Source organism: Betta splendens, chromosome 4 (assembly GCF_900634795.4).
Source record: "Betta splendens chromosome 4, fBetSpl5.4, whole genome shotgun sequence".
In the NCBI taxonomy this organism is placed as follows: Eukaryota; Metazoa; Chordata; class Actinopteri; order Anabantiformes; family Osphronemidae; genus Betta; species Betta splendens.
Window position 1 is genome coordinate 22,588,123 of NC_040884.2, and position 23,585 is coordinate 22,611,707.

Sequence of the window (23,585 nt, forward strand, 5' to 3'; positions counted from 1 at the left end):
TTAGTGTTTCAAAATTAGCATAAAATGGATAAATAGCACCTTTTAGGTCAAGCTAACAATGTATCATACTTGGCGCACTTGTTTTCTTCCGTCTTATAAATAATTACTGCTGCTGTCATTTTTATTAGAAATTCAGATGACAGTGAATTATCTTCCTGCCTACGGACGCCACCCTCTGACGTGACGTCGACGTGACGTCTCAATCTAACGGACAGGTAAGCCGACACCGGCCGCCATATTGGGAAACAACGGAAGTGGGAGAGAGAGAGAGCAAGAGAGAGAGAGATAGAGAGATAACAGTGCGCATTGAGTCAGTGAGTTTCCGTCCTAGCTGCTTTTTCTCATGCCCGTCTCTCCGGAGGAAGGGGTGGACTCAGCGCTACAGCAGATCCGGCATTAGTCCGCGTTCACGGGGCTCGGCTCGGTCGGTCGGTCGGTTGGTTCGGGTTCGTGGGTTCCCCTGGGTCCCCACTGAAAACACCCCTGAAGAGAAGCGGAAGGACGGGGAAGAGCCGGCGGAGCCCCGGAGCAGAAAAGAGGAGTAAAAGCCAGCAGAAGGAGGAAGCGGAGCGGAGGGAGGAGCGCAGAGATGCCCCTGGCTCAGCTAGCGGACCCCTGGCAGAAGATGCCGGTGGGGGGGACGACGGGAGAGGTGAGACCCGCAGTCACACCTGACAGCTGACGTTGACGTAGCATTAGCACGGAGTTACAGGACGCTGAGAGGCGCGTTTAAAGTGTGTGAGAGCCGCGGGAGGACGGTGGCGGCGGACAAAGAGTCCGCACACACAAACTTCTCCCCCCTGGTCGAAAAACTTCATCTAGAACTATTAGATTATCATTACAGACAAATAACATGTAGCAGCCACAGTGTCGGTTTAAGCTGTAAATATGTGCTAAAGGTCAGTGTAATACTCCACAGTCCAGTTAAGGTGAAGTCTGCTCCTCAGACTGGACGGTGCAGCAGCAAACAAACATGATGCTACAGAGACACACAACAGTTCAGCCCTTATTGGATAACTATCGACAGCAGCAGAGTCCTGGAGCATATAGAGTTACCAGATGTCATTAAAACCCTCTCTCCGCCTGCAAAGATGCTGCATTACTCCATAAAGGAGCGTTCATTTTGTATGAGCTAGAGGACACGCATTCCTTCACGGACGGCTTTCTGTTTGACTGGAGCGTGTGGCGATAACCAGACTAAAGTGTCCAGACAGATATTATAAAAATACCTCACACACCTTACATTAAGCAAAACACTGTGAGGAGGATTGGACCACAGGGAGTGCAGACGTCTGGTGTCCCGTATAAAGGACGTAGACCATAATTAAAACACTATTGAATATCTTTAACAGCATAACTTAAAGCTTTGGTGCACGATGATCTGAAATATACAGTAAAGTCAGTGTGAGTACACGGATTGAAGTTACTTGACAAACCAGAGGCGTGCCAGCTGAGATACCAGAGTAATTGACCGGCACACCTGCTATTGATTCTGCTCTATTGTAATGTAAAGAACTAAAACTAAACAGCAACAAAACTGCAGGTACTGACGATAAGGTTGTTATTAGGTAAAAGCACGAAGCTTCTACATAAACTAGCATCACATTAGGTTTCTGTGACAGTAGTCATTACCACTGTATGCTGTAACAGCATCTGGAGACTCCAGTCATGTGCAATGAGAACTGTCTGTAGGTCATAGCAGCGTCCAGTGTTAAGAGACGCTTCGCTAAAAACTCAGCTGTGTTAACGCTGTGTTACGTTGTGAGGTCATGATGGAGTGTCTACGTTTGCTAATAAGTCACCTTATATAATCCATATAATGGATGTTTAGAAGCACCTCATGTTGAGTCAGGCCACCTCTCAGCAGCAACAGCAGCAGCAGCTCTTTAAGCTGCTTTGGGACAAGGTGACATGACATTTGAGTAAAAAGCTACAGTAAGGTACAGTAAGGTCAGTCTCAGCACAAACATGCTGTGGTTCTGTGTTAAAGGTGTATAACGGCACCTAAAGCTCCGTAACACACCACCAAACAGCCACCAGTCTTTACTGCACACGAACATTATTAATCATGTTCTCCTGAGATTGTATACAGTCGTGCATTCCTTTAATCATTCAGTGTATAAATGGTCAAACTGTGTTAGAAAATGCTGAAGGTAACGTAACACTGTGTAACTAGGTGTTTGTCAAATCTGAACCTAATGAATATTCAGCTTCTGTCCTTGTAATTATACATATTAGCATAAACTGGATAGGAAATAGTAAAAACAAGTGACAGTGAAACTACTATCAATGCAAAAACTCGTTCGTTCGTGTCCGTTTTAGAGAAACTGATGTAAAACGTTTAAAGCAACAACTCTGTGTAAGAGTGTTGTGTCTTTTTCCAGTTCTTCCTTCCTACAAAGTTCTGAATCTTGATAAAGAGCTGGAGGCGGTGCAACTGCAACCGCATGATTCAGGAAGAGGTTACGTCTTTGAGTGTGTGTGTCCACTTCCTGCATGTGGTGTCACAAGGGCTGCATGGAGCTGTGTGTGTGTGTGTGTGTGTGTGTGTGTGTGTGTGTGTGTGTGTGTGTGTGTGTGTGTGTGTGTGTGTGTGTGTGTGTGTGTGTGTGTGTGTGTGTGTGTTTGTGTGTGTTGTGTGTGTGTTGTGTGTGTGTGTGTGTGTGTGTCACTGTGGGCAGGTGGTGAATAATCAAACCTGATTCACAATAAGCTTGAAATGCAGAAATGCACTGACTCACGGCAGCCACCTTCTCGTTTCCTGTCTCCCCTCCGAACAAGTCGGTACCTGTTTGTGCAGTTGCCACCTCTCTACCAACCGGCAGGAATGTGCACTGTGAAACTGACCTTTGACACCAGTGTCGATCTGATGTGCAGCTGTGTGTCTGACAGCAGTGTTTGCTGCTGTACTCGCTTTTCCAGGCCACACAGCAAAAGCAGAACAAAATAGTGAGTTGTAAATTTGCAGCACGAAGATGTCTCTGTAACAATTTTGCCCTAAAGACAAGATCATTCAACACACACACACACACACACACACACACACACACACACACACACACACACACACACACACACACACACCAGTTTCACTGTTTTTATACCACAACAACAAAGATGCATTTAAAACCTGTGTGGAAATGAGAAAATGCAGCAAGACATCCCCCAAGTAATGATCATCCTCATCTATTATTAATGGTTCTATGAATAAAACTCCAGCAAATAATGAAAAACACTGAGTTCTGCTTTCCCAGGGCAATGACTTAACTTGTTTTACGCAAATAACTAAAACGAAACTATACTAAACTAAAACCCAGAGATGTTGTTAAATGTAGCAAAAGTAATAAACTTCACACATCTGAGACGTGAAAGCAGCAGATTTAGTTCAACAGATAATTAATAGATGATTCAGAATGTTGCTTTTTAATTGTTGATCAACTAATAAATTTAATTAAAGGCTTAATCAAAGGCTGCAACTGTTTTCACTAATAATTTCATCTTTTATATGAAATTCTCCCGTTTTATACTAAAACTGTCAACTGAGTGTTTGTTTCAAAGAACAAGCACCTTTAATTGCACCAATGTCACATTTAAGATTAGATAACCAGAGCAAGGTCAATAGTCCAGTAATGGGGATAATCAGATAGCGGATCGTATCTAGGCTGATACTCAGATCTGCTGCTACAGACAAGCAGCGAGTGAGCGGCTGTGGACATGGCGGTCCACGTAGGAGCTTCAGTGGGGTAGATGGGTTTCTCCTCTGCATCTCCAGCCTCGTCCTCTCTCTCACCTTCTACATCTGCATCTTCATCTCATGCTCACTCTCCCTCTGTCCACCGTCCATCTCATGCTCACTTTACGTTTTTTTCCTCATTCTCTTTTAAGCCTCACTGTGCAGATTTCAGGCTTATCCACAGGACACAGCAAAGTAAATAAATGGCCATAATTGCTTTTTATTGTTATTGTCAGGCAGTAGTAGCAGTGCTATCAGTGTCTGTTGTTCCAGCAGGGAGCAGACAGACTGCTAATCTGCCTTACGTAATGCTAATTCATATCTGCTCTTATTGTCGTTCCCTTTTGTCCACACAGGCGAGATAGAAGCGGTCTGAGCCCTGGGCCCTCTGAAAGTCACACGGCTCCATCTGGAGAGGTTTTAAATGTTTAACTCCTTCGTCACAGGGAGGATGATGATGATGAGACGGTTTCATTACGAACGCTTCCTGCACACACACACCAAGCATTTGAGGGTTTATAGTAGTAGTAGTAGTAGTAGTAGTAGTAGTAGTACCTGCACAAGCGGAGCCGCTGAGGTGGTTCGCCTCCATCTGTTCCACCCGTCGGCCTGAGACAAGCCGGTGCAGCCAGCGTCTCCTGCAGCGCCGCGGGCTGCGCTTCACGGCTGCAGACATGTTTCAGCCTGAAGCTGTGACGCTGCCGCTGCCTGGCAGGATCACACTAATTACGCCATCCCCGCTGTGCGTCAGGCGTGTGTGTGTCTGTGTGTGTGCATGTTGACGTGTGACACCTCTGTGTTTGTGTTTGCAGGAGCCGCACCACGATCCGGAGGACTTAGTGGGTGAGGACGACTCCATGCCTGCCTGCGCCGTAAGTCCAGCTCCTGCTCGGTTCTCTGGGTCCGGTTCTCTGGGTCCGGTGCTCCTGGTTCGGTGCTCCTGGTTAGTGAGCTGCCGCTCACTAGTGAGCAGCCTTGGTGGTCACACGTGTAGCGAGACTTCACATTCTACATTCACACAAAGCACAGTTTGTCTCTTAGATGGTTTATCCACTGTTTGAGAAAACTGACGCCTACTCCTGGAGGATAATTGTTGGTATGAGGGAGAGCTCAGTGTGGCTCATTATTAAACTCATGACTCATATTTTAGCAAAAAATCCGCCCTCAAGTCCTCGGCACAGCTCGGTATAACCGTCTATTCGTGATGTTGAGCATATTCCAGGTGTTATTTTTGAACGGCCTGCTGTTTGTCTCCGGTCACAACCTGTGTCCTACTTGTATGTTACGCGTTTATAACTAAAGCCGTGCACTCTGATGGGCGTAATCTGTCCCAGGCTTGGGTTCTGGCTCTGTAGTGGACCATTCTCTATTGGCAGCAGGTAAAATATGTTAATTGAGTGACCGCTCCACTGAATCCCCAGAACCACTAGTGTGCTGGTTAATGTGCTTCCTCCGAGAGGCTGATGGACGTCACACTGGAAATGAGATGAGGCGTTATTGATCCGTGTGGACATGAAGGTGCTGCTACTGGTCACTTCGTTAGCTCCACCTGTACGCCAGCAATGCATCCACTAACTCCGCCCCTCACTCATTTTTATTATAAAGCATATTCATTTCAACATGTCGTTACAGATAAGCTCCATTCAGTTGAACCAGGCTGGTTAGGCTACAGGTATTAGTCTAGACATTTAAAAGCTGCTGGTAGAGCCTCAGTCCTGTCACTTTGTTTTATTGTTTGCAGCTGTGACTGGTTCCTCTGTTTCAACACTGTGTTGCGTGATGTAACCACCAGTTCTTCATTCTGAAACTACGGTCCGTTGGATGTCCTGCAGCTTCCAGGGCATGTCTACGAGCAGCAGTGTGACCAGTCAGAGTTTTCCCCTGTTCACAGTGGGAGCTGTCGGTCCTTCCTGTTTGAGCTGATGAATTTGTGATGTGTCACTTTGAGTCTGTCTAACTATTTAACTGTAGAGAGCAGCAGAAGCAGCTTTAGCTGTGTGGGATGAGCTTTATCTGCCGCTCATCTAACTGACTGGGAAAATTTGCTTGACATTAGAATATTAATGGCAGTAGAGACGATCAAGATGCAAAGGACCTGGTTTAAATAAGCAGCTTGTTTCCGTGCAGCTACATTTTGTACATTTTGCTGCGATACCATGATGTTGTTTCACAGTATGCACCGTTAACATACTCACCTCTTTGGGCGTGGTGCATCACTTTAAGGGTTAACAGACGTATGGCTGAAACGCAGAGTAACAGCTGGATGTGGAGCCTTGAATCAGCCTGAACCTGATGGACTTTCTTGGTGCGTGCGTGCATGTGTCTGTGTGTGTGTGTTGACAGGCAGGGCAGCTGCACACATCGATTTTTAAATGCAGTGGAGATGGCTTATGGATTGACTGCCTGAGAAAGGCTGCGCACCCATTACTTCACTCCCCAGAGTCTGCAGCTCACACACACACACACACACACACACACACAGAGAAGTAAATGAGAAACTGGCATCAACGTCACGCCACACACACGCGTGTGAGGATGAATAAATTAGCGAGCTGTTAATGAGTGAGTCGGATTGTTCCACTGGCTCATCAGTGTGAAGCGTGTTCCTTAGTCTGATGCTGTTGTTGTGGGGACATTTGTGCTGAGTTATGATGGTTCAGGTTAGTGGGTGGGCATGCAAACACGCCTGGCGTCAGACATCAAGCAAGTGACTCAAACAAGGCTCTCCAGACACACATCTACATACAAACACCAGCATGACATCACGCTCTGCTCATCGTCGCCTCTGAGGATGTGACTACAAGACACGCGTTTATTTCACACACTACTCCTTGTTGAATCAGCAACAAACACACACACTCCCAGCGTTGCGCTGACATCCCCAGCGAGGCACAAAATGGCTTCCAGACAGCATTAGGAGCATCGGAGCTCTCTGAGGGCCCAGCTAACGTCTGCTCCATCTGCTGCCCTTCACCCAGGATCATGTTTGCATCCAGGGGGAAGTCACTCACTGTAGGGGAGCATCACATCACTAGGACTTCCTGTGGGGCCTTAGCTGATTCTGTGAGGGAGCAGCAGGGTGAGGCTCAGACACACTGTGGAAACTGGATCCCCTGTGACGTCACAAGATCAATACGTTTTAGTTTGGTCACTAAGTGATGGAAACACAAGTTAGTAAAAACCCAAAGCTCAGTCACTGTGTTCCTCATCAGACACCAGATTTGAATTAACTGTGATGAATTGTGATTCATTCGGAGCACTTTATTTGATTCAGCTCGTACTCAGTGACTCATTTACATCAGATAAAGGCTATTGTTGGTAAATCATATCACAACTCGTATGTCTGTATCGTACACCACCAACAAACCCAGCTGATCGATCCCTCTGCTGTCTGGGTTAAATATGAGAAAATGGAATGTGTTTATATTTGTACCAGAAGCTGTGTTCATCTAATGCTCGGCCGCTCAAACAGAACGAAAAATGCTTGGACTGAACCAGCTGAGGCTCCAACCAGTACCTGCTTAAAATGAACAGGTTTGCAGCAGGTGAACTAACATAACATAGTGATACACACACGCACAGTGAAAATATGTGGGCTCTTGTGTCCTCTCAGGCCATTTTTCTGACAAATTACTAATGGAGGACTAAATTAGTCACCGTCCACAGAAAGAGGCCTTCACTGTGAATCCTAAAATCTAATGGATTTTGTTATGTCCCGACGTGATGAATTATTGCTGTGTGTGGGTGCATGTTTTCGTGTGTGTGTGTGTGTGTGTCTCCCCATCAGTGTCCGTATGTGTGCGTCTCCGTGTCCGTGCGGATGTGCGTGTGTGTGTGTGTGTGCGTGTGTGTGTGTGTGTGTGTGCGTGTGTGTGTGTGTGTGCGCGCGCGCGCGCTGGCTGTGTACGCTGCGCTCGCTGGCAGATGGTGTTTAATCTTCTCCAGCCATCTGGACTGACTTTCTGTGGCGTCTTTTAAACGCCCACGCTCTCAAACACATGTCCTGTGCTCTCTTGCTCAGCAGGCTCAGGTGAGTGCGTGTGTTGGTGCATCTGTGTGATGGATCAGGTGGACAAGACATTCCTCCGAAACAACTCATCCTCTTTAGACGCTTGCGACCTCTGAACTTGGAACAGGAATGGCTGTAATTCCCCGTGAGGCCGTCTAGACAAAGGGCAGGAAAACAAAAGTCCTCAGTTTGGGACATTATGTTGGTTCCTATTTTATACAAGGAGCTATTTTAGTGTTGCGGTTCCTCGTCTGCATCTGTGGTCATCATTGTGTGTGAGGGAGTGAGGAAGTATGTGTGTGCTCAGGCGCCTAAAATGGAAACCTCCGCCCCACCCACGCTGAGAGTGGATATTGATGGATGCAGAGGGAGGGAAATATTGATTGATAGGAAGAGTGTGTGTGTGTGTGTGTGTGTGTGTGTGTGTGTGTGTGTGTGTGTGTGTGTGTGTGCAATAGCAGAGAGGTTTGTTCTGTGCCTCAGGATCCGTCGGAGCGTTCCTCAGTGAAGCGGGGTCCGTGTGTGAACGAGCCATTGTGAGGTCATGGGCTGGTGATGTAATCTGTGTAAGTCGGCGCCGGGTTTCCTGAACGCACCCCTCTCTCCAGGAACAGTCACACAGCGCTGTCCGGGAGCTGCAGGCGGGTTCGCAGCCGTCGCCCGTTGTCTGTGTTCCGTTGGATTGGAGCAGCGGTGACAGCAGATCCCAGAGCAGCCAAGGCCGTTCAGCGCCAACAGGCACACGAGCATGTCTCTGTAGGTCAGGGTTTGGACCCGGGTCAGAATCGTGACCTTGGAATCCTCTGGTTCTGTCTGGGTCTGACCCGCATTCTGTCTTTCCTTCAGTGTTTCATGTCATTCGTCTCAGGAACTTCACACTTCACCTGATTAAAATCATACTTGTTTAGTTTCTGTAATCAGCAGGTTGCCAGTGGCACAAACAACCAGATAGATGACGTGTGATTGCTCCTTGTGCAGTTTGCTTGTTTTAAATCAACATCCTGTTGTTTCAGCCATGGCAGAGATGCCGCCTGTGCAGGGTTTGACACAGAGGACGGTACAGAACCGTCCTGGACCGTCATGGTGTTAAACCTGCCTCCTCTTATTGATATTCGTCTGCATCGTTTCCTCTTCCCTCCTTGTTTCCTTCCCTCTGCCCTGCTCATCCTTCCTCCCCTCTTTCCTTTGACCTTTGTCTTTCTACCCTCCTTTATTCCTCCTCAGCTTTTACTTACTTACTCCCTTACTTCCATTTATATTAGTCTTCTTGTATCCTTGTCATTCCTCTTCTCTTCTCCCTCACTTTGCTTCCTTATTTTCTAACTTTCGTCTGTTCCTTGTTTGATTTTCCACCCTCCCCCTCCTCCCTTGTCCTTTCTACCTGTTGTTCAATCTCTTTCTTTTCCTTTTTGTCTCCTCTTCATCCTTTGCTGCAGATGTTGTTAGTCTCTCCCTTGCTGACTGAGTCGTCTCTTGTCTTCATTAGATGCTATTGTTAAACACACCAGCTCTAACGCTGGGGTGGTGCTGTAAACGTGCTATGTCTGCCCCTTCCTGCCTGCGACGTTGCTGTGTGCTAGTGGCTGGCAGGGGGCCTCTCAGGGCAGATGTGTGCCTTCCTGTGCAGATGTTGCCAGGGAAACAATGACAGGACACGCTCAAGCCATGAACATCTGGAGGGTTTTCCTGTATGTGTGTTTCCCTCTGCGCTGTGAGCGGCAGCACGGCCGTCAGTTGATCAGTCTGAGGCTCGGGACAGAGGAGCGGTGCGATGAAGACGGTTCTATTCCACGTCAGAGACGGACGGTTCCAGGTAACAGGAACAGGAGGCTGGCGCTGCCTGTGTGTTTGTTTGTATTAGTGCAGGTCGCACAGGCTCTCTGGCATTCAGTGTGTGACTGTGAGGGTTTCAGGTCGAGCAGGTTACTGTCAGTCCAGATCTAATGGTGTTAAAGGACCTTGGGCTCGTTTACGCTGTTTTCATTTGTGGAACATTGTTATTACAACAAAACGAGTCCTGTGTTTGTCTCAGGAAGTTGTGTAACCGTCCAGATCCTGAAGCCGGTACTAGATGATCCGTAGGCTTATTCGGAGCGCTGGTGAACGCTGCTGAGCGCTGCTGAGCGCTGTGAGACGTTTAGGGGGGGTTGATACTCAGCCAGGAGCGTTGTTTGACCTGACATGTCAGGAAGCAGTGAATCAATTAAAGGTCCAGTCAAGGACAGAGGGCCTACGCGGCACGTGGACGTGTTTTTATTAGACTGGGATCAGTTTCCTCACGTCGTTCTTGTAATACCTGCACGTCTTCACATTAGAACTGAGCCAGTGACACATTCCTCATTAATCTGTGGAAAAGCCTGTTTAAAGTTTGCAAAACGAGAAACAAGTTTGGTGCCTTGAATTAGTTCTAACGTGATTAAGTGTTTTTTTCAGGTTGTGAGACATGTTTTCTTTTAACTTAGATGCATAAATGACGTATGAATTAAGATGTGGACTGAAGAGAGGAATGGTTTTTGAAAGTTCCCCGTAGCAGCAGTGGCATGTACCCTGACATGTTGTGTGTTTGTGTGTCCAATCAGAGACTCAGTTGGCACCAGATGAAACACTTCGATTTCCTCTAATGAGGAGAGGGGGAGGAGACGAGAGAGTGGTGGAGCGAGGTAGAAGATGAGCAGGGAGAGAGAGTGAGCGGACGGGTGCACAGTGGCTCTACTGTCCAGCAGTAGCGTGTCTGTGTATGTGTATGTTATGGTTGGCATGGTGACAGAATCAGAACCCCCCTGACCGGGCCTCACCTGCCTGCATCGTTCCAAAGTCACTTTCTCTTACTTTAGTCCGATACTTTATTACAGAGTGTGAACTGAGACTTGACCCATGTGTGTCAGAAAAGTCCTCACAGAGATCATTTAAATTCACCAAAGACAAGGAGCCAGGGGCCTGTTTGAAGCCTTCTCGGCTGCCTGTTGTGACTGGGATCTTCTCTGTGAGGAACCTGTTGGAGTTCCGTCCTTCTCCATCTCCTGGATCCGTCTTGTCTGGTTCTCTGTGCAGTTCTTTGGTAAATCACTACACACACACACACTCCTTCAGACTGTGTGTGTGCAGTGATTGAGGATCTCGTCTTGCCAGCTGCTGAATTAATGATGATGTCCTCCCTTCGCTCCTCCTCATCCATACTTAATGCGCCCTCCTCCGCTCTGTACTATGAAGTTAGGCCTCTTCACATCACATCCTCTTCTGTTTCTCATCACAGCCGTCGTAACATCTTCGTCTTTATCTCCTCTCGTCTTTAAAACGGCCACAAACGTCTGTGTGAATTATTTCACATTTTCAAACGTTGTGACATCATTCATTCATCTTCTCTTCTGAATCAACTCATTTTGTCCATAAGGACGCGGTTGCAAACGGACTGTTTTCATTTTTGTCTTTGAGATTAATCCCATTATTGATGGAAATGGATTGATTTATTAGGTGTGGTTGAGGCTGAAGGTCTGATTTGGCCTGACTGGTTTTTACTACTTGTTTTTAGGGATCATACAATTTAAAGCAGGTGACACGGCCTTCTGTGGAGGTGTCATCTGAGCCCCGAGCAAGGAGAGTGGAGAGCTGACGAATCAAAGTGTGTGTGTGTGTGCGTCTGTGTGTGTGTGTCCATCCGGCCTGTTAATTTAATTGTGTAACAGGCTTAGGGGGCGCAGATTGTCTGGAATGGAATCCCCCTCAGTTGTTCCGTGATGGAGAAGCTTTCCACAAACACACAGGACAGAGACGGTGGATGCTTTCACTCACGCGGAGACTGACAGCAGCAAATGTGACGCGGCATTTCCTTAGTGCTCAAGTGGCTTTGAGCTGATGTGTTCCTCATTGTTCACTTCCACCCTGGCGTCTGTCAGAATGAACAACGAGGAGGATGAAGCTGTGACACAGGTGATAATAATGAGGCCGTCTCCACCGTGCTGCTCTTTGTGTGAGTGTCATAACACAGCTGCGCCGTCAGTATCACTGTGTGGGCCATGAATTACTGTCAAGGAGTCTCAGTGTCAGACACACGTCAGCGTCAGCTTTATTACCAAAGTCCCGCGTGCGTCTACTTTTTTATTTCTCATTTCCTGTTACACACAAACAACCCCGTCTGAGCAGAACATCCACTCCTGCCTCTTCACATTCAGGGCTGGGTCAAGGTTTTCATCAGGACGCTCCCTGAAACACACAGGTGGTCCCAGGAACCGGCCCGCTGGACCGCGAAAAACAGGGCACGTTCAGAGAAGGCGACAACAGGTGGAGCATTCCAAGGAATGTCACCGTGCACATTGTGTGTGAGCGGAGGAGCTGGTAACAGTGAAGGAGCAGGTCACGTGTGGCTGGAAACTGGGGAGGAGCTCCTTTATCATCAGACCACGAGAAACGGAAGAAATAAATAAGACTCAACCTAAATAAAACTGGATTCATGGCCCCGCATTTAGGCGGCTGCTGGGCTCTGCGGTTCCGGTTCCTTTCCATCGTGTGTGTGCGTGTGCATCTCTGTGCGTGTGTGTGCTCAGCAGTGGGAGTTGTGCTCCTCGTGGTCTTCTCTCATTGGCCGGCGTTCTGGGGATCTCCAGGACACCTGATGGAAACACTGGTGGACGGTTACAGCTGTGTCAGAGGGGAAGCAGGGAGGATCCCACTTCCCCTCCCAGTTTGGATCCGTGCCCCCGTCCCCCTCCCTCTCCCCTTCCTCTGGGTATCCCCTCACTCAGACTCACATAGGCTCTCGTGGCTCGTCCCGGTCCAGATCATTAGAGCCACGGCGCTGCTCCAGCCTCCAGGTCCACGATGACGCTCTGCGCGGCCGAGGCCAGGCAGGCGTGTGTCTGCGCCGCGACGGCCCTCATCAGAGCGCTGAGGAGTCGGCTGAAGGCGCTGCGCTGCCTCCTGCAGCCGGCCGGGTCAGGCGCCAGCCTCCAGCACCGAGCCCAGAACCTCAGCGCGGGGCAGCTCCACCCAGAGTCGGTAGCTCGGGGAGCGGGGTGGACTGCGTCAGGCTGCTGTGGTCGAGCTGTGAGTAGTCATCAGTGTGTGAAGCCAATGAAGTGGGTTCCTAACGGCGCTGAAACAGCTTCACTAGAACTTGTAGCTCCGTAGAAGCAGGAGCAGAACCAGGTCCAGCCTGATTTTTTACAGTCGTGGTCAGGACATGAGACGGCTGAGCTGCTTGAGACTGAAACGCTTGTTGACCTGCTGCTTTCTGTTTAGCCGACAGCGTGTGGCGTTCGGCTGCCGCGCTGGAGGAGGCTTCGTGTTGGCATGAGCTGCCGTTACACCACTCCATGTAGGAGCGGGTCTGTGTCTGTGGAACCCGCTGAGGCTGCTGCTCTACATTAAAAAGCTGAATGGATCATCAGGCTGAAGCCACGTAGCCCGCGTCATGTAGTGTGTTCTCTTGGATGCAGCAGACCGAGCGAGCGTGTGGGCAGCGACTGGTGGCAGGAGTCATGTTACCACTGACGTGTCCTAACATCAGCTGCACAACCTTTGTCCCAGCACCAATGTCTCACCACTGAGCTGGAGCAAATCAAAGGACAGCCTTGATTCTAATGCTGGTTCCAAGTAATAAATGCAAATAATACATATGTTGATATAGAACAACTGAGAAGACAGCGGCATAAGTGTGTAACTTATGGACTGAGGAGTATTATAGTAGGACGTTGAAGTGGGTTCAGCACCCATTTGACCTGAGTGGGCAGGTTTTGTGTGTCTGAGCCTCTTCTCTGCACACTAATTCTGCTCATGAGGCAGCTTAATTGGATCAAATGGTGGACCGATGATGTGGAGCTGCTCTGGTTCAGGGGTTTAGACACGTTACTGTGATGCTGATTTCATTTTAAATTGCTACAATTGACCCATTAGGGAATTTTAGCATCTAAGTCAAATATTCCCTGGAGACTTGTTGCCCATTACAGATTTCACATTTCCTCCCACCCAGATGTTCAGGCTGCACCGTTTCATTAGACCAGGTTAGAGGTGCAGGTATGAGCTTCTGTGTCCATATGTGTGTGAGCAGGGTTTGCAGTTTAATCTTGTGAGTGAGAGGTGCTACATGAGCATCCTGTGGCTCCATCTGCGTTCTGACTCACACGCACACACACACACACACACACACACACACACACACACACACGTTTGGGATGTATTTAAATGTCATCACTCATCAATGCAGCAGCATCTTTGTCATATGAGTCCAAACTCTGGTTCTGTTCCTTCAGAGGCTTCGTCGTCTGGGAGGGGAGTATCATTTCCATACACTTTTGAGTAGATGCAGTAAATTGCATGTGTGTGGCTGAGCGTAGGTCTAAGGATCTGCCAGTAGAACATATGGCTGCACTGGGACCTTTGCTGCTTTGATAGTAAAGCTGTGCTTTTACTGGTATGGAGTATTGTAAAGTGGGTTATTTTTAGTTCTGAATACTGTACATGTAGTTTCACTCCCTCCCATTCCAGCCTATAACTATTCCCTGAGACGAGCAGAGGTGCAAACCAGAGATGAGAGGTGGGAACGGTTCAAATGAAGATAGAACAGGCGAGAAAATGGGAGGGAGCGAGGGAGGGAGAGGAGGATTTCTCTGAGGGCGAGCGAGGTAGACGCAGAGGAAGAGAGCGCGAGAGAAAGGAAGCAGCAGGGACGAGCAGAAGCCGGCTCCATCCTGTCGCCACGTAGCCGATGCACCGGAGCATGTTAGCGCCGCACACCCTGAGCCGCAGTCGGGACTACGTGACCCATAATTCACTGGGAGCCCTGCCAGCGAACACCTGGGAGGTGCAGGTATGAGGAAGCGCCGAAGGGGAGAGTAGTGATGAAAAGAGCAGAGTGAGGTCAGAGCAAAAGAGCTTAGTGAGGATGATCTGAAAGAGACGATGTGTTTACCTGTTTGTCTGCTCGGCACATTGAATCGATATCCTACGTAAACAAAGAGTGAGCGGGAAGCTTCAGAAAGAGTCGAAGGCTGAAGGAGGGAGGACACAGTATGATACCGTTAGTCACTGGGCTTCAGCGGGAAGCAGGTATCGGGGGTGGCTCCATGACAACTGTGTGTGTGTGTGTGTGTGTGTGTGTGTGTGTGTGTGTGTGTGTGTGTGTGTGTGTGTGTGTGTGTGTGTGTGTGTGTGTGTGTGTGTGTGTGTGTGTGTGTGTGTGTGTGTGTGTGTGTGTGTGTGTGTGTGTGTGTGTTCGCCCCATTCGGCTGTCTTGTCATTTCCCACTGTGCAGATGACGAAGACTCAGGAGCTCAACCTGTTGTGTGATTCACTGAGATATGAAAAAGTCTGGACAAAAGGGAAAACACACTCCTCACTCTGATGATAACAACCAGCCTCATAGAGCAGACGCTTTCCACTTACAAAGCAGGAAGCCGTCGTCTCTGTCAGAAGTATGAACGCGTATGTGTTTTACAGGACGATGGGCCGATCAAGGAGATCAACATCACTCACCACGTGAAGGAGGGGTCAGAGAAGGCCGACCCACGGCAGTTTGAGCTGCGCAAGGTCCTGGGACAGGGCTCCTTCGGCAAGGTTAGTTGTTTGTTCATTTGTTCATGTGAATCTACAGAAGTCTGACCTAGAAACCGTACAGACTGTAGTACACACTTCCACTGTGAGACTCAGATACATGATACAGTGCTGTAGGAATTAGTTCTCACAGTTTTTCTTGTGCGCCTGTGTCTCCAGGTGTTTCTGGTGAGAAAGATCACTGGACCAGATGCCGGTCAGCTTTACGCCATGAAGGTCCTGAAGAAGGCCACTCTGAAAGGTACAGACAGACAGACAGACAGACAGACAGACAGACAGACAGACAGACAGACAGACAGACAGACAGACAGACATTGTGCAAAATGACACTCAAACAAAGGAGGAACTTGTTTGGAGATGACAGAATCTGAGATAAAGGACATTTCAAGCCAAAGGTGTGAAAATTAGCAGCTCTGTGAAACTGAGGGAGACACTTGAAAGTGCTCAGTTCTGATGGGCTCTGGCCCAGTTTAAGCTCTGCCTACACTGCTGCCCCATTAAAGACTCATAGGTGGCTTCTGTACCTGAATCAGATGTCAATGATCACATAATGGTGAACAGGACGCAGCGGAGTAAAGGACTGAAGGATCGAAAACAGTGAAGCTCCCTCTGTCTGGTCCAAACCCTGAGCTGATACTGGTTGGTGATCATAGGTCAAAGGTTAAGGTCACTGTGATCATCAATATATCTCATCAGCACTATGGAAGTTAACACCAGCGTTAATGTTTGGCAGACAATTACAGAGCAGCAACTACATGAATGTGACCTGCAGTCAGTCAGATTCTGCTCACTGCATCACCGTGAAGCCATGAAGAAGAAACAGATCCAGACATTAACCCACGTCTGACTCACAGCCAGGCCTTGTTGCCAGCCACATTGGTTTGTTTCCTATGCTAAACTGGAATAACTGTAATCTATTGTCACCACCAAACTAGAATTTCACACTTTAACATGAGACCAACAAAGCAACAAAGAGAGAAACCTGATCACAGGGAAGATGGTCCTCCACCATCTGCAGGAGACGATTACCACACGCTGTGCGTGCGTGTATGTGGTCCTGCCTTGTGGTTCCGTTGCTCATGTGTTGCCATCCAGGAGCCAGAATAAAACAAAGAACCAACCTGTTTGATTTGGGCTTTCTGTTCTGGTGTTTCCAGTGCGTGACCGGGTCAGGACAAAGATGGAGAGAGACATCCTGGTGGAGGTCAACCATCCATTCATCGTCAAACTGCATTATGGTGAGTCAGCAGACCTCCTCGATGCATCACCGCCTCGCCATCCAATCACAGCTCGGTTATTACCCCTTAGCAAATACAGACATTCTCAGCTCTTCCTTCCTTCCTGCAGCGTTTCAGACGGAGGGGAAGCTTTACTTGATCTTGGATTTTCTCCGAGGAGGAGATCTCTTCACACGTCTCTCTAAGGAGGTAACACCTGCCTGAATCTGGCTGAATGAACAGAAAGGAAATCCACAGCTGGGCTACGATAGGAAGTTATCGAGTGTGAATTCTCCTTTGACAGTTGATTAAAGAGGAGGGTTAATTCCTGCCATGGCTGGAGGAAGCCTCCTCTAAATGACGGGCTGTAGGTGGAGCAGTGTGTTTCTTACCTGACATCATGATTTTCGCCCTAGCTGACGATTGGTGTGTTTTAGGTGATGTTCACTGAGGACGACGTGAAGTTCTACCTGGCAGAACTTGCTCTGGCCCTCGACCACCTCCACGACCTCGGCATCATTTACAGAGACCTCAAGCCTGAGAAGTAGGCGCTCACAGAACCCGGTGACACGTCAGTCTGCAGACTGCCTGTATTAAAGCGTTTCTGTCTTTTCAGCATCCTGCTCGATGAGGAAGGACACATCAAGCTGACAGGTGTGTAATATTACACCTGCTTTTGTGAGTGTGCGGGTGTTCGAATTGCATTAGAAGTAACTTCTTTGCCTGTGTTCAGACTTTGGCCTGAGCAAAGAGTCCATAGACAACCGAGCGGAGAACAAGGCCTACTCCTTCTGCGGGACGGTGGAGTACATGGCTCCGGAGGTGGTGAACCGGCGGGGGCACACGCACAGCGCCGACTGGTGGTCCTACGGGGTGCTGATGGTGAGGCAGCGTGTGAACTCATGCTCACGTTCCAAAAGGAGGAACTCGTAGGAGTTCTCAGAATGTTTCTCTCACACACACACGTCCTCTTTGTCCTTTAGTTCGAGATGCTGACGGGAACGCTGCCGTTTCAAGGCAAAGACCGGAAAGAAACGATGACCATGATCCTCAAGTAAGACACTCTCCGCCGTGCTATCCGTCACCCAGCAGCTGTAATTACAGCTTACAGTACGGCACAGAACACAGCCTGACTAAGTGAAAGTGAAGGATTCCTATTAGCGGAGATGAAGTGCAGCACTCAGAAGCAAGAAGAGGGAAAAAAACAGTGAGGGAAGAGACGCAAAACGAAAACCCAACAAATCACAGGAAATATTAACCCTCCTGCTTCCTCCTCCGTCTCTGTTTCACCTCAATGTGTAGAAAATGCTGAGCAGGCTCTCTGCAGTGTTTCCTGTGTGTGCGTGTGTGTGTCAGACATATTGTCTAGTCTTTCACATACTTTCGTTCTGGATATCCAATCTGGACATCGGATTAAAGCTGCAACTCTGCACTCGTCCTGCTCCTGTAATAGAAATGTGCTTGTTTTCACAGAGCCAAGTTGGGAATGCCTCAGTTTTTGAGTTCAGAAGCTCAAAGTCTCCTCAGGAACCTTTTCAAACGCAACCCAGCCAACAGATTAGGTAAAAGTCTGTACAGACACAAACTGAGAGGCTTTATTTAAATTTAAAAACTTTAAATTTAAAGATGCTCAGAACTCAGTGGAACCAAATGTCATTTGTCTGTCTTACGTATGACTCTGCCCCCTAGTGGTTGGTCCTGGTCGGTACAGAGCCAAACTAATGCTGTTTGTGGGTTTGTAGGAGCTGGACCAGACGGCGTAGAGGAGATCAAAAGGCATCAGTTCTTTGGCTCCATCGACTGGAATGTTAGTGTGGCACAGAAACAAACCTGAGTCTGTATCTTCTCTGAGCTCTTCTCACGTCGCTTCTCTCCTCTGTAGAAGCTGTACCGCAGAGAGATCCATCCTCCTTTCAAACCGGCCGCGGGGCGACCTGACGACACTTTCTATTTTGATCCAGAGTTCACAGCTAAAACTCCCAGAGGTAGGAGCTGCACGCTGCTGAGCTGAAGCACGTTCCCTGTAGCCCTGACGTCTTTAGCAGCTGTGTTCTGTGTCAGACTCTCCGGGGGTCCCTCCCAGTGCCAACGCACATCAGCTGTTCAGAGGTTTCAGCTTTGTGGCCATTACAGAGGAGGAAACACAACCGCTGCCCAACGCCATCGTCCAGGTAAAAACACGCCTTAATGTTCTGTCCAGTTAGAAACTGGCCACAAACTGCAGACATGGAGGTTTTATCACAGTTGGATCCTTCAAACCACAGTTTAGTTTTACTGCTCATCACTTGTTAGAAACAGCCCTGTCTGTTAGTATTTACTGGTTCTAACCCTTTAACCCACTCATTAGTGGTAACCCAGCATTTGTCTATGCTTGTGTGTCTGCATGCAGCAGCTGCACAGAAGCACGTCCCAGTTCTCGGACGCCTACGAGATCAAAGAGGACATCGGCATCGGCTCCTACTCCATCTGTAAGCGCTGTGTAAACAAAGTAACAGGTGTGGAGCATGCAGTCAAGGTAAGCACCCGTCCAGAGTGGCTGGCTCCACGCCCGCGCCCAGCGTCTCACCGCTCTCACCCCCACCACAGATCATCAACAAGGCCAAGAGGGACCCGACAGAGGAGGTGGAGATCCTGCTGAGATACGGACAGCACCCCAACATCATCACCCTCAAGGATGTGAGTCCTACGAGAATAACCTCCAGCACTGGAGCAGGTTATATGTCCAACAGTCAGTCACGGCCGCTCCCGTCCCCCGGCAGGTATACGATGACGGCCGCTCGGTGTTCCTGGTGATGGAGCTGATGAAGGGAGGCGAGCTGCTGGACAAAATCCTGCGACAGAAGTTCTTCTCTGAAAGAGAAGCCAGCGCTGTCCTGTACACTATCACCAAGACTGTGGAGTACCTGCACGTGCAGGGGGTGAGTTTCTCCTTCGTCCACTGAGGAAGCAGCCGATAAAGAAGGGAATCAGAGTGACAAGCTGAGGCTACACAACTGTGAACTAGCAACCAAGGGTGGACTAAAATGAATAGATTCCAGTCTCTACTGTAACACAATAACGTCTTGTGTTTGCAGGTTGTGCACAGAGACCTGAAGCCCAGTAACATCCTCTACGTGGACGAGAGCGGAAACGCAGAGTCCATCAGGATCTGCGACTTCGGCTTTGCCAAACAGCTGCGAGCAGAGAACGGCCTCCTCATGACGCCCTGCTACACCGCTAACTTCGTGGCCCCGGAGGCACGGCCCGGCTCCGGCCGGTTCTTATCCAATGCTGCAGCAGCTTCTTCATATGAACGCAGCCACACAGCTCATGTTAATCAGCTGATTTTTGTTGTCTGTGCTTTCCTCAGGTGCTGAAGAAGCAGGGTTATGACGCAGCCTGTGACATCTGGAGCCTCGGCGTCCTGCTCTACACCATGCTGACGGGGTGTGTACCATCACATACTAGGGAACTGTGTCACACCCGGGTTTGTCGACCTTTAGCTTCATGGTGTCTGCTTATCTTCCATCTAGTTTCACCCCGTTCGCCAACGGTCCGGAGGACACACCGGAGGAGATCTTGGCTCGTATCGGCAGTGGGAAGTTCTCTCTCACTGGAGGATACTGGAACTCTGTCTCTGCTGAGGCTAAGGTTTGGAAACGCACACAGTTCAAAGCCTATTACTTCGCTTCTGTGACTCCTGCATCCTGGGTTTTCATGGAGGCTGTTTTCTGTGACCTTTGACCCATCAGGACCTGGTGTCAAAGATGCTGCATGTGGATCCCCACCAGCGGCTGACTGCCGGTCAGGTCCTCAGACACCCCTGGGTGACACACCGAGATCAGCTGCCCAAGTACACCCTGAACAGACAGGACGCGCCGCACCTGGTCAAGGTACCGCTGCCGTTCTGCCCCACTGGTCTGCTGAGATGCACCACACGCTGAAGTTCTTTGTCTGTCTTCAGGGTGCGATGGCGGCCACCTACTCGGCCCTGAACAGGAACGTCCCTCCGGTGCTGGAGCCCGTGGGCTGCTCCACTCTGGCGCAGCGCAGGGGGGTAAAGAAGCTCACCTCCACCGCTCTGTGACCTTTACCTCCCGCCACCCCTCGACCTCTTCCTGTCAACTCTAACCTCGCTCTGACCTCCACCGGACCGGCCCCCATCCCCTCTCTCCAGTGTGGTCCGGTGGGACAGACTACTGATGGACCTGGGAACTGCTAACGCCAAATAGGAGCCAAGAGATCACCGCTGCCCCTCCCTCGCCGTCCTGCCCGCTTCCAAACCCTTCTCCTGATTGATCTCTTTCGCTGTCTTACTGTAGAATCTCAGCTTTAGCCTCATGATCGACAGTCGGACTGAGCTGTAATGAAAACCTGTAGACTCTCTTCCCGCTGCAGGAGCCCACTCCTCCTGCAGCGAATCTGCTTTGGACAATCAGCACTGCCTCGTCAACCCAGAGACAGAACGCATCAGGAAACAGAAGTACTGTATTTATTTACTTCACAGAGGGAAATCTGAACATAGAAATATAACGTATGCATTCAAAGAGCTATGATCATTGTTGTACTGGCGTTTTAGCTCTGTGTAGCTGTAGAAGCATTTAAACCTCAAGTAGCCTCTGAGATGACGCCGTCGCCTCGGAAACAGAAAAAGGGGCACGGTAAAGTTTGCTTCACTGAGCAGAGCAGCCTCCACCAGTAAACACGGCTCTGTGCTGTAGAGCAGAATTACTCAAACCTGTCTGATTTGGCCGGGTCAGCCTGCTGAGCAGCAGAAATCCAGAAACCAGTACTTCAGTTGAATGATCAGTATCTTGTACAAACAGACCTGGTACCCGAAGACCAGGTGAACGAGTCACTTGAGCACAAACGTGTCGATCAAACCTTCAGCTTCCACAAGCGGTGGCTCTGTACGAGATGCCGGGTCCCTCGCCTGCCTGCAGCCGACAGCCAGCGAGCTGTCAATGCAAACGTGATGAACTCAGGTTTCTACCAATCAAGAAGATGCATCTTCACGTCCAGGAGGAGCCGTGATAAGCACAGATCCTGGGAGGCCTTCAAATGACGAGAAGGGTTTTAGTCCACCGTCTGATGAAGACGCCGTCTCTGTGGACACGGATTCTGCCGATCATCACTTTAACCCTTTAAATCCCACCTGCTCAAGTTAAAATCCTTCACTTGTGTAAAGGCTTTAAAACTACAGATAACCACATTCAGAACTAGTGTGAACACTGACTGGTAAAGAATTCACCCGTGTTACGAAAAGACAAACTACTGCATTAGATAAAGTAAATTCACATCCTGAGAAATATTAATCATTGAATTTCTGACCATAACAAGCTACACGTTTGGGCATGGATGGATCCTCCATTTTTTTTGTCTCTGGGTTCATTTGGGTCTAATTGTCTTCTGTCTCTGCTGTGATGATGTCTGTCAACAAATAATACCAGCATTCACGTCCCAGAGGCTCTTGGGCACAGGGCCCAGGTTGCGTAGGTCCATCCATCCATGCTCATCTCACATTTGTGCTGCACTGCTGTAACAACGTGACAGGTATAATACTTAATAATGTACGTGGTTGGATAAACCGTGTAAGACAATCAAATCTTTATCTGCAAAGGAAACCACAAGGTTTGGTCGGACCTTACGCGAAGTCGTTAATGACCAGTTTTTGAGGTGAACGCGTCCTTTACTGTTTTGTTGATGATGGTTAGTGAGAAGCTCCAACGTGACGTCAGCAGGGTGGCACCTTCTGCACCTTCCTACGGTTCCAGGCTTCTCCAGCACCTCGTCCTTTGAAATGTGCCTCTGCTGTAAGAAAAGAAAAGCTCCCCATGCCTGGAGACGTGACTTGTGTTGACGAGAGGCTTGGAGACAATCAGCGAGCACTAAACAACGTAAACTTCTTCCGTCAACACAAAGGGTTAATACAGTCTAATATACAGTTGATCTTCAGCTTGTCTGCTAATGTACAGCTCTGGGATTAAGGAATGTACAATGAATGAATTCTGTAATTATAAACAAGGGAAAAGCTTTTCTTTCTCTCTCCTCTTCCCCTTTGATTTGACATATTCAGCCCTGCTGCTACACCAGCTCTCTGTTTTTGTACCTGCAGTGAGAGTTGGACTTTCTATTAAAAATAATAAAATACTGTTAATCAGCTAATGAGCTACGACGCTGACCTTTAATTCCACACATTTCATCCTGCTTCAGTACTGTAAGAGAACTTTTAATGTTCTACTATTACACATGGCTTAAAAAGATGTTCTTCTGTTCCCCAGGAGCTCGTGAGAGGAAATAAACCCATAATGGTTTGTGGTTTTCCTTTAATATCTGAAAGGCACAAAGATGATGCAGAATCGAACATAGCAAAAAAATCTGCATATTCCATTTACATGTTACAAAAAAGTTGAACCAGACTTAGTTCACACTGAAAACATGTCTGTTTTCATCTGACTGCAACGTTCAGACCTGCTAAACTGGATTACTGTTTAAATTGGGCAAAACAAAGAGCATTTATACAGACAGAGCTCAGATACATAAACAGTTGACAATCATAAGTCAGAGTCACCTGTGGATGAGTAATCAATGCTGATGGTTCAGCATCAATTCCAGGTTTCTGCAGGTGTTTTTCCTCTGATTCCTGTTTCAGGTGGATGCGCAAACCTCTCTCAGCCATTTCATAGATCTGACACTTGGCTCAGCAGTATGGCGATAGCCCAACATGCCTGAACTGGTCGGCAAGGTATGACGCGAGCGTCCTGAAGCCTTTGTTGCAGATGTCACAGCGAGGGATGATGCCTGGATGCTCTGTCTCCAGGTGTCTCTTTAAGCTGCACCTCGATCCCCTAAAGCCCATTGTCTCAGAGGTGTTTGTTGAGCTTATGGCTGAATGTGGATCTCTGATGAAATGAGCAAATATGAATATATACTACATAATATATGTATTATATAGTAAACAGCTTTGATATCAAGCAAATATCATAGTATTCCATGAAGTACTAAGTAGTACCGTGAAGGAACAGTGTTCTAATAATTTGAGAAGCTCATTTTATTAGAGGTCAAAGTTCTGTCATTACTTTCAAGGCTGTTTACTGTAATA

The 23,585-nt window shown here is 48.5% G+C and overlaps 1 protein-coding gene across 4 annotated transcripts; it reads left to right on the forward strand.

Annotated features, from left to right (window-relative positions):
* Positions 1–243: 243 nt before the first annotated feature.
* Positions 244–22,648, forward strand: rps6ka3b (ribosomal protein S6 kinase, polypeptide 3b). 4 transcript variants are annotated; one of them, XM_029147107.3, is made up of 22 exons: positions 244–652; positions 4,546–4,605; positions 15,174–15,290; positions 15,447–15,528; positions 16,445–16,525; positions 16,635–16,714; positions 16,942–17,048; positions 17,121–17,158; positions 17,238–17,386; positions 17,488–17,558; positions 17,978–18,066; positions 18,247–18,311; positions 18,387–18,489; positions 18,566–18,675; positions 18,897–19,019; positions 19,091–19,180; positions 19,264–19,422; positions 19,579–19,740; positions 19,854–19,930; positions 20,017–20,134; positions 20,236–20,376; positions 20,448–22,648. In XM_029147107.3, exons 1-22 carry the CDS (start codon positions 590–592, stop codon positions 20,568–20,570), a joined length of 2,208 nt encoding a protein of 735 aa, XP_029002940.1. In that variant the 5' UTR covers positions 244–589; the 3' UTR covers positions 20,571–22,648. The 4 variants fall into 4 exon arrangements, with proteins under 4 accessions (XP_029002940.1, XP_029002939.1, XP_029002942.1 ...); XM_029147106.3 differs by having other exon boundaries at positions 245–652; positions 18,894–19,019; XM_029147109.3 differs by lacking the exons at positions 244–652; positions 4,546–4,605 and adding an exon at positions 9,335–9,555 and having other exon boundaries at positions 18,894–19,019.
* The last annotated feature ends 937 nt before the right edge of the window (positions 22,649–23,585 follow it).